Source organism: Coregonus lavaretus (genome assembly GCF_964263955.1).
Source record: "Coregonus lavaretus genome assembly, chromosome: 26".
NCBI classification, from domain to species: domain Eukaryota; kingdom Metazoa; phylum Chordata; class Actinopteri; order Salmoniformes; family Salmonidae; genus Coregonus; species Coregonus lavaretus.
In genome coordinates, this window is record NC_140013.1 from 20,373,820 (window position 1) to 20,392,225 (window position 18,406).

At 42.0% G+C, this 18,406-nt stretch overlaps 2 protein-coding genes across 6 annotated transcripts in view; both read left to right on the forward strand.

Annotated features, from left to right (window-relative positions):
• LOC311101637 (carboxypeptidase D-like) overlaps positions 1 to 6,515 on the forward strand; it is a 36,353-nt gene extending 29,838 nt beyond the window's left edge. For both annotated transcript variants that reach the window (XM_084142773.1, XM_084142772.1), the window contains exons 20-21: positions 99 to 387; positions 3,847 to 6,515. In XM_084142773.1, coding sequence (XP_083998899.1) covers positions 99 to 387; positions 3,847 to 4,079 — 522 coding nt within the window. In that variant the 3' untranslated portion in view covers positions 4,080 to 6,515. The remainder of the gene's footprint in view (positions 1 to 98; positions 388 to 3,846) is intronic.
• Positions 6,516 to 7,148: 633 nt separating this feature from the next.
• The window catches only part of LOC311101805 (Golgi SNAP receptor complex member 1), a 68,036-nt gene continuing 56,778 nt past the window's right edge, over positions 7,149 to 18,406 (forward strand). For 2 of the 4 annotated variants that reach the window (XM_084142996.1, XM_084142998.1), the window contains exons 1-5: positions 7,149 to 7,206; positions 8,007 to 8,118; positions 8,456 to 8,546; positions 8,711 to 8,818; positions 9,027 to 9,118. In XM_084142996.1, the coding sequence (XP_083999122.1) occupies positions 7,176 to 7,206; positions 8,007 to 8,118; positions 8,456 to 8,546; positions 8,711 to 8,818; positions 9,027 to 9,118 (434 nt within the window). In that variant the 5' untranslated portion in view covers positions 7,149 to 7,175. Of the gene's footprint in view, positions 7,278 to 8,006; positions 8,119 to 8,455; positions 8,547 to 8,710; positions 8,819 to 9,026; positions 9,119 to 18,406 lie in introns of all 4 variants that reach the window. The other 2 variants (XM_084142997.1, XM_084142999.1) reach the window with 1 other exon arrangement.

Below are 18,406 nucleotides of genomic sequence, written 5' to 3' on the forward strand. Positions count from 1 at the left end.
TAGGCTCCTGCCCTATCGGCCGTTCTGGCTCGGACAAGGCTACTTACTTTTTGTTCTGTGTACTTTACATTCAATCTGTGTTTCTGTCTCTCTCTCAGGTCCATAAAGGTGTGCGTGGCATGGTGAAGGATAAGAGTGGGAAGCCCATCGTGGGGGCCATGATAGTGTTGAACGGGGGTGTGAGGGTGTTCACTGCAGAGGGAGGCTACTTCCATGCTCTGCTGGCACCAGGAAACCACAACATAGAGGCTGTGGCTGATGGCTACCAGCAACAACGGCAGGAGGTGGTTGTGTCGTCATATGAAGCCGCCACGTCCATCATCATTGAGTTTGACATGGACAACCGCATTTTTGGCCTGCCCCGGGAGTTTGTTGTGGCTACTGCAGGTAAGCATGAGGAGAAATGTGTTTTGTGGAGATGTTACCTTTTGTGTAATGTTGCCAGATGATTGCAGACAATGACTTAAAAAAATAAGATGCTCTTATCCAGACCGATTTACAGGAGCAATTAGGGTAAAGTGCTTTGCTCAAGGGCACATCGACAGATTTTTCACCTAGTCGGCCCAGGGACTATTGTAGGGAGTATGACAAGGTGAATAAGTTAAATGCTGTAGGTCTTTAGGACATATGTTTGTTTTGTGCCTCTGCCTCATGTACAGTGCATTCGGAAAGTATTCAGACCCATTTACGTTTTCCACATTTTGTTACCTTACAGCCGTATTCTAACATTGATTAAATGTTTTTTTTCCCCCTCTTCAATCTACACACATTACCCCATAATGCCAAATAAAAACTGGTTGTTCAAATTTGAAATATCACATTTACATAAGTAGTCAGACTTTTTACTCAGTACCTTCTTGAAGCACCTTTGGCAGCGATTACAGCTTTGAGTCTTCTTGGGTATATGATGCTACAAGCTTGGCACACCTGTATTTGGGGAGTTTCTCCCATTCTTCTCTGCAGATCCTCTCAAGCTCTGTCAGGTTGGATGTGGAGTGTCGCTGCACAGCTATTTTCAGGTCTCTCCAGAGATGTTAGATTGGGTTCAAGTCCGGGCTCTGACTGGGCCACTCAAGTACATTAAGAGACTTGTCCTGAAGCCACACCTCTGTTGTTTTGGCTGTGTGCTTAGGGTCGTTGTCCTGTTGGAAGGTGAACCTTCACCCCAGACTGAGGCCTTGAGCGCTCTGGAGCAGGTTTTCATCAAGGATCTGTCTGTACTTTGCTCTGTTCATCTTTCCCTCGATCCTGACTAGTCTCCCAGTCCCTGCCGCTGAAAAACATCCCCACAGCATGATGCTGTCACCACCATGCTTGACCGTAGGGATGGTGCCAGGTTTCCTCCTGATGTGACGCTTGGCATTCAGGCCAAATAGTTCATCAGACCAGAAAATCTTGTTTCTCATGGTCCAAGAGTCCTTTAGGTGCCTTTTGGCAAACTCCAAGTGGACTGTCATGTGCCTTTTACTGAGGAGTGGCTTCCGTCGGGCCACTCTACCATAAAGGCCTGATTGGTGGAATGCTGCAGAGATGGTTGTCCTTCTGGGAGGTTTTCCCATCTCCACAGAGGAACTCTGGAGCTCTGTCAGAGTGACCATCGAATTCTTGGTAACCTCCCTGACCAAGGCCCTTCTCCCCCGATTGCTCAGTTTGGCCGGGCGGCCAGCTCTAGGAAGAGTCTTGGTGGTTCCAAACTTCTTCCATTTAAGAATGATGGAGGCCACTGTGTTCTTGGGGACCTTCAATGCTGCAGAATTTTTTGGGTACCGTTCCCCAGATCTGTGCCTCGACAAAATCCTGTCTTTGAGCTCTACGGACAATTCCTTCGACCTCATGGCTTGGTTATTGCTCTGACATGCACTGTCAACTGTGGGACCTTATATAGACAGGTGTGTACCTTGTCCAATCAATTCAATTTCCCACAGGTGGACTCCAATCAAGTTGTAGAAACATCTCAAGGATGATAAATGGAAACAGGATGTACCTGAGCTCAATTTTGAGTCTCATAGCAAAGGGTCTGAATACTTATGTAAATAAGGTATTTTAGTTTTTTAATTTTTAATACATTTGCTGAAATTTCTAAAAACCTGTTTCTCTTTGTCATTATGGGGTATTGTATGTAGATTGAGATTTTTGTATTTATTTAATCCATTTTAGAATAATGCTGTAACGTAACAACATGTGGAAAAAGGGAAGAGGTCAGAATACTTTCAAAATGCACTGTAGACAGTGAGGGAAAAAAGTATTTGATCCCCTGCTGATTTTGTACGTTTGCCCACTGACAAAGACATGGTCAGTCTATAATTTTAATGGTAGGTTTATTTGAACAGTGAGAGACAGAATAACAACAACAAAATCCAGAAAAACGCATGTCAAAAATGTTATAAATTGATTTGGAAATAAGTATTTGACCCCTCTGCAAAACATGACTTAGTACTTGTTGGCAAAACCCTTGTTGGCAATCACAGAGGTCAGACATTTCTTGTAGTTGGCCACCAGGTTTGCACACATCTCAGGAGGGATTTTGTCCCACTCCTCTTTGCAGATCTTCTCCAAGTCATTAAGATTTCGAGGCTGACGTTTGGCAACTCGAACCTTCAGCTCCCTCCACATATTTTCAATGGGATTAAGGTCTGGAGACTGGCTAGGCCACTCCAGGACCTTAATGTGCTTCTTCTTGAGCCACTCCTTTGTTGCCTTGGCCGTGTGTTTTGGGTCATTGTCATGCTGGAATACCAATCCACGACCCATTTTCAATGCCCTGGCTGAGGGAAGGAGGTTCTCACCCAAGATTTGACGGTACATGGCCCCGTCCATCGTCCCTTTGATGCGGTGAAGTTGTCCTGTCCCCTTAGCAGAAAAACACCCCCAAAGTATAATGTTTCCACCTCAATGTTTGACGGTGGGGATGGTGTTCTTGGGGTCATAGGCAGCATTCCTCCTCCTCCAAACACGGCGAGTTGAGTTGATGCCAAAGAGCTCGATTTTGGTCTCATCTGACCACAACACTTTCACCCAGTTCTCCTCTGAATCATTCAGATGTTCATTGGCAAACTTCAGATGGCATGTATATGTACTTTCTTGAGCAGGGGGACCTTGCGGGCGCTGCAGAATTTCAGTCCTTCACGGCGTAGTGTGTTACCAATTGTTTTCTTGGTGACTATGGTCCCAGCTGCCTTGAGATCATTGACAAGATCCTCCCATGTAGTTCTGGGCTGATTCCTCACCGTTCTCATTATCATTGCAACTCCACGAGGTGAGATCTTGCATGGAGCCCCAGGCCGAGGGAGATTGACAGTCTTTTGTGTTTCTTCCATTTGCGAATAATCACACCAACTGTTGTCACCTTCTCACCAAGCTGCTTGGCAATGGTCTTGTAGCCCATTCCAGCCTTGTGTAGGTCTACAATCTTGTCCTTAACATCCTTGGAGAGCTCTTTTGGTCTTGGCCATGGTGGAGAGTTTGGAATCTAATAGATTGATTGCTTCTGTGGACAGGTGTCTTTTATACAGGTAACAAGCTGAGATCAGGGGCACTGCCTTTAAGAGTGTGCTCCTAATCTCAGCTCGTTACCTGTATAAAAGACGCCTAGGAGCCAGAAATCTTTCTGATTGAGAGGGGGTCAAATACTTATTTCCCTAATTAAAATGCAAATCAATTTATAACATTTTTGACATGCGTTTTTCTGGATTTTTTTGTTGTTATTCTGTCTCTCACTGTTCAAATAAACCTACCATTAAAATTATAGACTGATCGTTTCTTTGTCAGTGGGCAAACGTACAAAATCAGCAGGGGATCAAATACTTTTTTCCCTCACTGTATATGCTTGTCTGTCCTTCCCTGCAGCGGCCTCCATGACGGCCCTGGTGGTGACAGCCTGTATCATCTGGTGCGTGTGCGCTGCTAAGTCCAACCAGCAGAAGGATGGTTTCCACCGGCTGCGGCAGCACCGTGACGATTACGAGGACGAGATACGCCTCACCTCCATGGGCTCCAAGAAGTCCCTGCTCTCCAATGAGTTCCAGGATGAGAGCGAGAGCGATGAGGACACACTCTACGCCAACGCCGACAAACTCTGAGATCCCACATACATACATACATACATACATACACGGCCAACCTGGGTCGTATTCATTAGGCACCAAACGAACGGAAACAGGGGACGTCAAGAAACGCTTATTTTTGCTTTCTTTTGTTTAAAAACGTTTTGCTACGGTGTGCCCTAATGAATACGACCCTGTTAGTACTGGGCAATTCCACATTAACAGAGTGATGCTGAGACTCAAAAACCAATGATTGCAAAGTTGAATACACCATAAAACTCTATACACAAGGACTACTTTTAACCATTTCCATAGAACATTTTACAAAAACACATTTACTTGAAGAACAATGCAGATGCAAAGTTTAGTAATAATTACGGTTTGTGCCGTCATTCTTTTACCAAAATGTGCATCTGCACTGTTCTTCAAGTAAATGTGTTTTCGTAAAATGTTCAGTGGAAATTGTAATAGTTAGAGTGCATAGAGTTGTAAAGTTTTTGTTTGACATACATTTTAAAGTGACAAATCTGAGTCTCAGCATCACTCTGTTACTGTTGAATTGCTCTACTACTACTGCCCCTCCCTATGACTGTTGAGTTGGCCGGTATTGTGCTCTGTGGCTCTGCCTTACTGGAGGGAAAGGGAGGAAGAGGTGGAGCAGGGAGGACTTGTTCTTGTCCGTCCCTATAAGATTCCCCATGTCCTATTCGCCTGTCCTCCTCTAGCCCATCAGAGACTACAACTGTCCTCTATGGCTGGTGTCCAAGCCGAATCATCCAAATCAGCACCTGCTTAGCTCTGTTCACGGGTGCACACTAAAGGCCAAGTGGAGCTGGGCAACCTTTTTTTCTTTCATGCACGCAACACACACATGCACACTTATGCAGCTAACCACTCATCAACCTGTCCATATATTTATTTGATACTTATGTTTAGAACTAGTACCAATGAATATACTAACTACAGTAATTTGAAATGATTCAAGAAATGTCAATTTCTCAAGGTTTTTGTCAATGATGTCACAGTACAGTTACCCAATCTTTCAGAGGGAGCATCAAACACAGTGCCTTGGCTGCTGTGGAGGTAGACACGCCACTCTCTTTTAGGGCTGTAGTAGAAGCATAGTAAATATACTGGAATCTCGTCCAGATTATGGTCTAGTACAGATTATAATCTGTGATCCATTAAATACTCAGGTGGTATGGAAGACATAATAGTCTTCCAGGATTCATCCAGGGGTCTTGAGTATTTTAAGTGATGCACTCTTTCAGAGCAGAAGACTTACAATGGGCCCAGGTTCACAGGCTGCATGTGTTTTCACTTCTATTGCCCTCTGCTTGTTCATGTGCCATCTTGGACATACAGCACAAGGCCCTCTATGCATTGTACTACAAGCACTGTATGTTAATTACAAATACATGATTCCCCATTTAATTGTTCAGGGAAAGCACATTGAAATAGATGCAAATACTGTAGATTACAAATGTATGGTTTTCTTAAAATGTTTTTCCATTTTAAAGAGAATATGTATGCTTTTTACTTTCTACACACATACCAGCTTGTTTAAAATGTTTCATATCTCAAAATGACCTTTAAGATGGCAACTTACTTACCCATGCTTTAATAATTGGCCGCAACATATAGATGTATATTTTGTTGTAATTTACTTTTATTTCTCTATTTTTGCTGTTAATTTTTTTCATGCATTCATTAGTGATTTATTTGTACATCTGATATAATTCTATCAAATCCTTATGGTAGATGGCAACCCTACATTACTGAAAAGGTGCAGAACTTCTGCTCTAGAAGCATCCAACAGTGGCAGGAGAGTGTTTAGAGAGGAGGGCATCTTCCTCTACAACAGTGGTCACCAACCCTGGTTATGAGGAGTATAAGGTCTGCAGACTTTTGTTCCATCCCAACACTAACCCTCCCAATTCTACTCTCATTGAAGTCTTATTGAGTAACTGGTTAGTTGAATCAGGTGTGTTAGTGCTTACCTGGAACAAAACCCTGTACACCATGTAGTTCTTCAGGACCAGGGTGGAGTACCACTAGTCTACAGGGGTGTCTGACTCCTAGCTATCATCTCAGTTGCACATAATCAATATTGTAGCGATGCCAGCTAATCTTAGGGGAGGGGGAGAAATTAAGTTATTTTTCTGTTTGTTTTACTTTCTTTGTGTGTGTGTGAGAGAGAGATGGAGAGAGTGTGTTTTCTGAATGGATGTTGGGGTTTTGTAAATGGTTATTTTGTTTCTTTTTTTATATGAAACTGAATTGATTGTAGGTAATGAACTGTTGCCAAGTGTATTTGAATGAGAAAAATAAGTGCAATTCAAGTTAACCCTGACTATACAACACAACACACATTTCATAACAAACCTACCTGTTACTTTGTATTTGGTGATATGACAGACATGCTAACATGAACACTCTTCAAGACATTGATGAAATAAAACAATATGGAAAGAAAATGAATTATGTCCTAATTCGTTGCTTTGGTTTGACTCTGCTCTCATCTCTTCTCAGCCAAATTATACTGTATCTGTCATTCAGCAGCAACATAGCAGCAAAATGTTGATATAAATTAGAATCACAATTTTAGCATCTTCTATTGACCCACTATTGCCACTAGTGGACAGCCAATGAATTCATGTTTTGAATGAAGACAACTTGCATGGTGGCTGCTATGAGAGGTGAAAAATGTGTTACCGCAGATTTAGTTTAGTCAGTTAATAGGCTGGATTTTGGGATGTCAAAATGCAGTTGTTTGTGTGCAGACTACTACCATTTGCCATTTTATTTTTATGGGGGAGGGGAAGAGGAATGTGGACACAGCTTATCTGAAAAGAAGGCTATAAAGGCAACATCCTATTCTCTTCTGCTGGCAGGTGTGGTCTGTAGTTGTCTTTCTCATACAATAATTCCGCTATCAATTACTGTCAATGAGGTTATACATACACTGCTTTTTTTGTTCCCAATATTCTGACCAGTTTGTCAATAGATGCTGCACATGACTAGTTAGCGGCACGGGGAGGCGCTGTTGTAGTGTACAGTTGTGGTTGGAGTTTTCAAGTTCCATGTACAGCAGGTGGGCCGTGCGTCAGCTGATGACGTTGGACAACAAAAATGGCAGGAGGAAGCAGCAACTACTGGGAAGGTGAGGTGGCAAACTGGCGCAACTAGGGTGCGATCAGACAGAGCCATTGGATACATTTACAACGATGTTTGGTAAATTATAAGGGGGTTTACAGGCCAAAGGTGTTGTCAAATTTGGAGCAAATCGACACGCCGTTGGGTGGCCTGTCCACGAGACAGCTAGCTAGCAAAACAAGCTTTACTAGCAAGTGAAGCGTTTACGGATGTAACGTTAACGTCAGCTAGCTAGCTTGCTAATGTTGGTTAGCCTAGCAAGCTAGTTTCAAATACATATCTATACAAACTTTAGGTTGTAGCTAGCTATTTTAGATTAGTTGTATACAGTAGTTAGCTAACTAGCTAGATTGCTGTCGAGTTGATTAACTAGCTATGTGATTTCAGTTTCACCTAGCTAGCTAACGTTAGTAATGTAGCTATCAATATGTTCAGCCAACGTTAGGAAAATTATGTTTGTGTGCTAGCTAGCTAGCCAGTCAAGTTCTTGTCAACAGCAGCAAGATGATTACGTTAGAGGACTGCCTGGTAGTTTTTTTGTTTCCACTTAGCTAAAGTTATCTACCTACCACTATTGTATAGATAACTAACGTTAGTTGAATACAGTAAAATACTTATGTTCAGAAAACAATTCTGATGTTTAACTACCTATATGGAAAAGACAGCAAGACAACATCTAATTAATATGACTGATATGACTGATTTAGCTATTTGGATTACAATCTTTCTGTAGGCTTACGTTAATGCCAACCCTGTTTCTCAATTCCAAACGGTGTGTGTGTCTGCTATGTGTGTTGCACATCCCAGATTTGCGAAAGCAGGCCAGGCAGCTGGAGAATGAGCTGGACCTGAAGCTGGTGTCCTTCAGTAAACTGTGTACCAGCTACAGCAGCTCCAGAGATGGCCGTCGAGGAGACAGGTAAGTCTAAGACCAGTTCCATTTAGGTCCCCAACCCCTTCCCCTAGGGCCTAGTTCCTACATTACAGGTGATACTAGTGCCCAGTCCCATTCAGGTTTCTAGCTCCTAGCCTTCTACACCTTCAGGGCCAGTTTCCCGGACAGAGATTAAGCCTTCTCCTGGACTAAAAAGCACTTTCAATGGAGATTCTCCTTTAAACATGCCTTTTCTTGGTGTTTATGGATGAAAGAACTGATAGGTGTTACAAATATGGTGATACAGTGCCTCTACCAAGCCCACATGTTGGGAGTCCTAATAGTCTTTCTCTCCCTCCTTGTCTTCCTCTTTGCCCTATAGCAACTCAGATACTACTCCCCTCCTCAACAACTCCACACAGGACAGAATGTTTGAGACCATGTCTGTGGAGATTGAACAGCTGCTGGCCAAAGTAAGACTTCACAGCAAATAATTCTAATTAAATGAAGTTTATATGAAATTTCAGAATGTATTTTTGTTCTCAAGTAGTATTCAGCTTCACTATCATAGGCATGCCAACATGGTTGAATCCTGCATTGTTGTGTGTATGTGTACTGACGGTGCTGTGTCTCTCAGCTCACGGGTGTGAATGACAAGATGGTGGAGTACACCAGCACCCCGGGGGTGACGTCCCTCAACGCAGCCCTGATGCACACGCTCCAGAGACACAGAGACATCCTGCAGGTCTGTCTGTCTCTTACTCTTTCTAAATGTTTCTCTCTCTTTCTCCCTCCCTCCCTCTCTTTCACTCCCCCTCATCTTTCGCCTATTCCTCTCTTAGAACTTAGTCCTAACTTGAGCTCTGCATGCATCGTTTGAATTTTCACTTAACTCCCATGGGGTTAATCGTTTTTCATTCCCTTAACTCCTGTTTTTTGTTGCTGTACCCTAGGACTACACTCACGAATTCCACAAAACCAAAGCCAACTTCCTTGCCATCCGGGAGAGAGAAGATTTGCTGGGGTCTGTCCGAAAAGACATTGAGTGAGTATCCCTCCCTCCATTTGACTTGAAACAAGTACTGACTTGAAACAACAGGTTGTGTTGACTATTTCAACTGAAAGGGGCGATTGATAAAGCATATGATTATATTGATTATTATGGTTCTCTACAGTGCCTTGCAAAAGTATTCATCCCGCTTGGCGTTTTTCCTATTTTGTTGCATTACAATCTGTAATTTAAATGGATTTTTATTTGGATTTCATGTAATGGACGTACACAAAATAGTCCAAATTGGTGAAGTGAAATGAAAAAAATAACTTGTTTCAAAAACTTGAAAAAAAGAAATAACGGAAAAGCGTGCGTATGTATTCACCCCCTTTGCTATGAAGCCCCTAAATAAGATCTGCTGCAACCAGTTACCTTCAGAAGTCACATAATTAGTTAAATAAAGTCCACCTGTGTGCAATCTGTGTCACATGATCTGTCACATGATGTCAGTATATACAGTGGCTTGCGAAAGTATTTACCCCCCTTGGCATTTTTCCTATTTTGTTGCCTTACAACCTGGAATTAAAATTGATTTTTTGGAGGTTTGTATCATTTGATTTACACAACATGCATACCACTTTGAAGATCCAAAATATTTTGTCTTGTGAAACAAACAAGAAATGAGACAAAAAAACAGAACTTGAGCATGCATAACTATTCACCCCCCCCCCAACGTCAATACTTTGTAGAGCCACCTTTTGCAGCAATTACAGCTGCAAGTCTCTTGAGGTATGTCTATAAGCTTGGCACATTTAGCCACTGGGATCTTTGCCCATTCTTCAAGGCAAAACTGCTCCAGCTCCTTCAAGTTGGATGGGTTCTGCTGGTGTACAGCAATCTTGAAGTCATACCACAGATTCTCAATTGGATTGAGGTCTGGGCTTTGACTAGGCCATTCCAAGACATTTAAATGTTTCCCCTTAAACCACTCAAGTGTTGCTTTAGCAGTATGCTTAGGGTCATTGTCCTGCTGGAAGGTGAACCTCCGTCCCAGTCTCAAATCTCTGGAAGACTGAAACAGGTTTCCCTCAAGAATTTCCCTGTATTTAGCGCCATCCATCATTCCTTCAATTCTGACCAGTTTCCCAGTCCCTGCAGATGAAAAACATCCCCACAGCATGATGCTGCCACCACCATGCTTCACTGTGGGGATGGTGTTCTCGGGGTGATGAGAGTTGCTGGGTTTGCGACAGATATAGCGTTTTCCTTGATGGCCAAAAAGCTACATTTTAGTCTCATCTGACCAGATTACCTCATCTGACCAGATGCCACTGGCCGGATGGGGTGACAAAAGCATATACAATGAAAGGGTAAAACACTGCGTTGAACCTTTCTTTATAGGCACTTTCACACTCGCCACATACGCTGCTGCTACTATCGATCTATCCTGTTGCCTAGTCACTTTACCTCAACTTATATGTACATAGCTACCTTAATGACCTCGTACCGATGCACATCAACTCGGTACTGGTACACCCTGTAGATAGCCATGTTATTTTAGACCTGTAAAACCTTCAGGAATCATATCCTCCATATAGGGCTGGGCGATATGGCCAAAATGATCATATCACTGTAGTTTTCAAATTTTGGACGGTATTTGTTTCTGAATAATAAAAGTTCTAAGTATGCTTAGGGGTAGTACATGGCAACAAATTAATTATATGTGGTTTTATTGGACTTTCTCCATTCTGATTGCTTTATGCTATTCAAATAAACTTCAACCAAAAATAATAGTACAAAACTGACAGTGAAGTAGTCCTATTTGTAGAACATTGCGTAGGAATGAAAATCCAATGGTTCTCATTTCCATAGTTATTTGTTAAATTCCAGCATTCACTAACTGCTTTTTCATAAATCTCTTCATTTCCTGCGCTAATTTGTTATCAATTTACACACTGTCACTTTTGTCTTAGTATGCCTGTATTTCGTCAAGTCTCCTTTATGAGAATAAATATGATGATCTTTGACTGTTTTTGGCTTCAATTGCAGTTCTTATTTGTGCATAGTCACAAATAAGAACTGCCAAGCTTGCCTTCACGAAGTTGTTGACTTGTTGTGCTAGAAAGTTGGCTAGCAGTTCTCAGCTTTTAGCGGTTTTCTTACTGCCAATAAAAACGGGTGATTGCTATGATTTAATGTAACAAATCAAACATTAAAATACCTTTTTAATAGAAGGTAAATGTGGCAGACCAGGGGGTTTGATCTAAACTTTTACACAGATCAGACACAAGTGTGATACCTCAGTTTCAAGGGTGTTTATTTAAAACAATAAGGAAAAGAAACAGGGTTAGTCTTCTGGGCTCCGGGAAATGCTGTCTCCTCTGGGGTAGAACACCAAGCCCCTCGGTTCTAGCAGACCGTGAGGATGACTATCCGGTAGCAACCTCTCACTACCTCCGACCTCTCCCCTGTGCTGCCCTCCTGGCATCTTTATGGGCCCCGTATGGCTGGTGAGCAATCAGCCCCTTGATTACTCACCAGCCTCAATCAGCCCCAATTTAGTCCTGGTCGGAGGACCCGTCGAGACCTGGCAAGTCCAGCAGAGGGAGCCACCGCCGTGTGATGTAGACTGGCTGTCACCAGGCCTCGACGAGTCTCCCCCTGGTGGCTTGTCCGCGGTACGCCACATAAAGTAAAAATCCAAACCAGTCCGTGAATTAATTCCAATAGTTTTTTATGGTTTACCGCCAAGCCCTACCTCCATGGGCCTCTGTAATGAGAGAGAAGGTGCTCAGTGCTCCACTGATTGGCTTGGTAGTGAATGAGGAGATTGAAATGAGGGCTAGGCAACCAGACCATGACTCTTGTCTGTGTTTTAATGGCTTATTGATCTTTGTAAGATGCAGCAGGCCGCACCACGAGACCACTGCAGGATTCATATTGAGCACATACACAGCACACACCCCTCCTTATATATTCAGATCAGTGCTCGCTGTTGTTCCATGCAGTCGTGTGTTCTCCATGTGCTCCACATTAACCATACATCATGGTGCCTGGGAATGAACCTTTCACTGTTCTGTTTGCAGTGGACTGAATTTAAAATTGTTCTGCTTGAGAAAAGGACATTACTGCCCACCCACACAATGTGATGGGAAAAGTGAGCTTTATTTTAGTGGTATTCCTGTCCTGTCTTAGTCATCACGGTTTTCAAAAAACTAAAGTCCCCAAAGAACCATTTTTATGATTGTGTGCATTCTGATCCAGGTAGCCTACATGGTGTATGATGTAATGTAAGCGTTAACTTACACATGGGGAAATGACAAACTACATACATGCTGCTCCTCAAGGATTTAGACTGGTGTTGTAATGCTTTCAAAGCCCACATGCTTGAATCTTGTTGCGTGCTAAGGCTGAACTAACACACACACTAATAGCCAAGCTACTGAAGCTAACGACAGTGCTAATAATCAATACAACAGACGCAGGCACATGACGCGCACGTAGACAAGATGGCGTATTGAATAGAAAGCCGTACAAACCACCTCAAGATAAAAACATATTCAAAATCAGGAAGTTAGACTAAATATTAGCATTTCATATATTCGCAGTTAATAAAATTCAATCTGGATAATAACACAAAACAAATCATAAGGCTAGAGAAATATATCGACAACTATTACAACAACATGCAACACCCAAACATGGCGGAAGATAAGCGAGGAGAACTGATCCCCAAGAGGAAACGCGACTCATCGACTGATACAGATAATATATGCTTTTCACCACTGGGTCTGATAGGTGTGGAAAGCGACCTGTTGAAGTCGATAAATGACAAATTGGGCATACTAAAATTGGTCAGTTAGGACGTAGAGTTGAAAGCGAGTTTTCAAATGAGTGAGAAAGAAACCAAAAAATTAAAAGTGACAGTCTCTAAGATGGAAACGGACGTTAGGGAACTTAAAAAGGAGAACAACCTTCTGAGAAGCCTTACTAGACATCCAAACTAGATCGATGAGAGAAAATCTAGGACTTACGGGTATTCAGGAAAAGGAGGGAGAAATAACAGAGAATATTATGAAGGCTTCAAATCCCACTCGAGGCTGTCGATAAAATCCAACTCGAACGTGTACACCGTTTCGGAAAAAGAGGACAGAAATATGAGCGCCAAATTTGCATTTTTTAAGGATAAAGCAATGGTTAAAAGCCTAGGGAAGAGACTTGCTGGCATGAAAATAGGCATGAATGATCAGTTCCCGAGGGAGATTGCACAAAGGCGCAAAGTTCTGTATCCAATTTTCAAGGAAAACAGATTAAAAGGGAAACGTGTTGCACTCGTGGTGGATAAACTGTATATCGACAACCAAATGTTCAGAGACACAAAGACTACTCCATGGCTATTCTAAAAGTTGTAATAGAGGAGTCGAATAATGGAACACCCAATACTAGCAATGATAGGGATTGTAATATTAAAGAACATTTATAGTAAGTATAGTATTTTATAAAAGGATAAAACGATATAACAAGAATAGAGAACAAGCAGAATAATACATCTTCAAATATAACTAATTAGAACATGGCTTTTTTGGCGGGCGGTTGTTGTTTTGGCGGATGGTTGTTGTGGTTGGTCCTGTGTTCTCTCTGGCGTCCTTTCCCCCTTGCGGCAGGTGTGGATGCAGGTGCGTTTGCACACTCGGCCCATTTCTTCCGCAGTCAACCATGTGGTGTGCATTTTTGTGTTTGGAAAGGTGCGGCGTTAAGTGAGTGAGAGGGGAAATGGTTGCATATCCCAGAGCCGACGGGGGTCTATGAGCAGGGGTAGTGAGAGAGCTTTCAATTTTGTGTAGATGAGGGATATACATTTTTAAATATAGTATACATCTAATCTAATGTTTTATTGTCCTATCATGATGGTAAGATCCCTAACCCTATATCCTAGACACTCACCTGAGTGACCCATACACCAAAGAGAAGTTCCCATCTCTTTTATGGACCTGCTGTGAGTATGCAGCCTAAACAGATAAATAAATGCGGTCAGAGACCTACTTGAGTAGCACCGCCCCCTCAAGATTCTGAGCCTGCCTGGCAGGGTTGGTCCTACAAAGCCAGAGCCCCCTGATGGGAGAGCATAATATACAAGGAAATTCTCAAAGCTGCTAATGAGAACCTTGATGACCTTTTACCTAGCCGGTGGGGATTCCGGTGGGGTACCCCCACCCAGGTAGTGGCAGTGCTGGCAACACTGGCTGCAGTGACCCATGGGGAGGGGGTCACACTCGGACAATCAGAGAGGGGGTTTATCATTGTGGCCCAGGTGGCACAAAATAATCAAAGGTCTGACTGCACGGAGATGCTTGGGAAAAAAGGTTACAACGGGATCAGAGTGTTTGTGTCTCAGGTGAAGAGGGTGGATCTGATCTCCATCACCTAGGACTTGACATAGATTAAGTAGATTAATCAAATCTCACATTGTTGTCAATTTCTGCTCAATCTGCATGCTTTCTCAATCAGCTGTAACTGTATGTGCACTCGTAAATCAGGTCCTTTCTTGAGTTGGGCTCTGGGATATAACAGCCGTTGAGTATCCGATTTTATGGTGGATTGTGGAGGAGGGGGGTTGAGTGTGTTGGAGTATGTGAGTGTGCGTGCGTGTTTGTCCGGCATCTGTTGTGGGGGGGGGTGGGGATGTTGGGGGTATGGGATGGACCACGGTAGTTATTTGCTAGGATAATAATTGCTTGTCAATAAATTAAATGTAATACAATGGCAATCCGGGTTATATGTTAAAATCCTACGCATGAACTGCTGACATTATTACACATATTAATTGATAATGATGGAAAATAGGATATGCATTTTTTAAAAATAGTTATATATATGAGAGAGAGAGAGAGAGAGAGAGAGAGAGAGAGGGGACAGCATTGGAAATGCTTTTGGCGGTTAATCTGCTTCTGTTTTGTGGGTGGCACTGGGTGCTGTTTTCGATGGATGGGTCCTGGCCTCTCGGGGCCTTAGGGATCCGGAGGGACGTGGGTGGGATGCCGATCACTGGGATGACGGCTCAACTTGGGATGGGAAGGGGCTTTAGCGGGGGAATTAGTGGAGAACAATTGAAGGGTTACTCAGTAGCAATGCAAATATCACGGTACAGCTATATGGACACTCAATCATTACGGTATTTTTTTATTGGTACATTTACGAAAATATATAATGATAAATAGACTTGAAACTTGTATCTCATTATGGTGTATGGTGAAATAAGTATAGCCAGTTATAATTGCAATGGCTTAGCTGATAATAACAAAAGAATATCAATATTTACATGGCTCAAAGAGAAGGAATATAATATCTATTGTATACAGGAAACTCAGTCAACAATTCGAGATGAAGTTGCGTGGAAAAAGAAATTTGGGGGGGAGGGGAATATACTTCTCCCATGGGCAAAGTAATTCAAAAGGGGTGATGATATTAATTAATAGTAATTTCGATCCGAATGTGCAAATTGTCCAAATAGATACGCAAGGTAGGTGGATTATTTTAAATATTTTATTGGACCATAAACAGATATGGCTCATTTAACCTTTACGGACCAAATAATGATGATCCACACTTCTTTGACAATATATATAATAAATTATCAACGCTGCAAGCAATTCAAGACAATATTATTATGGTGGGGGATTATAATACTGTTTTAAATAGCTCAATGGACCGTAAAGGAAATCACACCACAATCAATCACCCACATGCTCTTAAGGAAATTGTGAATGTCATGGATACATTAGAACTAGTAGACTTAAATATCCTGATCTAGTGAGATACAGTGGGGGAAAAAATGATTTAGTCAGCCACCAATTGTAGCAAGTTCTCCCACTTAAAAAGATGAGAGAGACCTGTAATTTTCATCATAGGTACACGTCAACTATGACAGACAAAATGAGAAGAAAAATCCAGAAAATCACATTGTAGGATTTTTTATGAATTTATTTGCAAATTATGGTGGAAAATAAGTATTTGGTCAATAACAAAAGTTTCTCAATACTTTGTTATACCCTTTGTTGGAAATGACACAGGTCAAACGTTTTCTGTAAGTCTTCACAAGGTTTTCACACACTGTTGCTGGTATTTTGGCCCATTCCTCCATGCAGATCTCCTCTAGAGCAGTGATGTTTTGGTGCTGTCGCTGGGCAACACGGACTTTCAACTCCCTCCAAAGATTTTCTATGGGGTTGAGATCTGGAGACTGGCTAGGCCACTCCAGGACCTTGAAATGCTTCTTACGAAGCCACTCCTTCGTTGCCCGGGCGGTGTGTTTGGGATCATTGTCATGCTGAAAGACCCAGCCACGTTTCATCTTCAATGCCCTTGCTGATGGAAGGAGGTTTTCACTCAAAATCTCACGATACATGGCCCCATTCATTCTTTCCTTTACACGGATCAGTCGTCCTGGTCCCTTTGCAGAAAAACAGCCCCAAAGCATGATGTTTCCACCCCCATGCTTCACAGTAGGTATGGTGTTCTTTGGATGCAACTCAGCATTCTTTGTCCTCCAAACACGACAAGTTGAGTTTTTACCAAAAAGTTCTATTTTGGTTTCATCTGACCATATGACATTCTCCCAATCCTCTTCTGGATCATCCAAATGCACTCTAGCAAACTTCAGACGGGCCTGGACATGTACTGGCTTAAGCAGGGGGACACGTCTGGCACTGCAGGATTTGAGTCCCTGGTGGCGTAGTGTGTTACTGATGGTAGGCTTTGTTACTTTGGTCCCAGCTCTCTGCAGGTCATTCACTAGGTCCCCCCGTGTGGTTCTGGGATTTTTGCTCACCGTTCTTGTGATCATTTTGACCCCACGGGGTGAGATCTTGCGTGGAGCCCCAGATCGAGGGAGATTATCAGTGGTCTTGTATGTCTTCCATTTCCTAATAATTGCTCCCACAGTTGATTTATTCAAACCAAGCTGCTTACCTATTGCAGATTCAGTCTTCCCAGCCTGGTGCAGGTCTACAATTTTGTTTCTGATGTCCTTTGACAGCTCTTTGGTCTTGGCCATAGTGGAGTTTGGAGTGTGACTGTTTGAGGTTGTGGACAGGTGTCTTTTATACTGATAACAAGTTCAAACAGGTGCCATTAATACAGGTAACGAGTGGAGGACAGAGGAGCCTCTTAAAGAAGAAGTTACAGGTCTGTGAGAGCCAGAAATCTTGTTTGTTTGTAGGTGACCAAATACTAATTTCCTTCATAATTTGCAAATAAATTCATAAAAAATCCTACAATGTGATTTTCTGGATTTTTTTTCCCTCAATTTGTCTGTCATAGTTGACGTGTACCTATGATGAAAATTACAGGCCTCTCTCATCTTTTTAAGTGGGAGAACTTGCACAATTGGTGGCTGACTAAATACTTTTTTCCCCCACTGTATACATGGCGGAGACTCAATCAAGCTAGTCGTCTTGACTTCTTTCTTATCTCATTCTCGTTGGCACCAAAAGTTAAAAAAGTGATGATAGGGGACAGAATGCAGTCGGACCATCATATAATTGGCATATACATTACTCTTACTGAATTTCCACGTGGGCGAGGATATTGGAAATTTAATCAAAGCCTATTGGATGATAATGTATTTATAATTAGAACAAAGGAATTTATAACTGACTTTTTCCGACATAACAGGTACAGTAAATCCCCTTATTGTATGGGACACCTTTAAATGTGCCTTTAGAGGCCATGCAATTCAGTACTCATCTCGAAAACAAAAGCAATTTAGGTCAAAAGAGTTTATACTAACAAAGGAAATAGAAAGTCTAACAGAACAGATAGATGGCAATAAAAACTGTAACATAGAGGCTCAGAATAAATTAGAGGAAAAACAAAAAGAAATGGAGAAACTTATTCAAGAAAGATCAAGTGTAATATATTATAAAAATAAAGCAAACTGGATGGAATATGGGGAAAAATGCACAAAATTCTTTTTTAATCTTCAACATAGGAATGCTACCAAAAATAATTTTATGAAACTGGTTACAATTGACGGAGTCACCCATGGTTCACCAAATGATATTTTGAAGGAGGATAGAAGGTACTTTAAGCATATGTTTTCTTTTCAGTCGCCTCCATCTCCTCTAACTGAAGCTAATTGTAGAGATTTTTTTTCTATTGATAATGTAAAATTAACAGCCATACAGAAAGACTCATGTGAAGGTGAAATTACAGAGGAGGAACCTCTGGATGCAATTAAAGACTTTAAGTCTGGGAAAACTCCAGGGTTGGATGGCATACCAGTCGAGGTATACCAAACCTTTTTTATATACTAAAAGCACCGTTATTAGCATGTTTTAATCA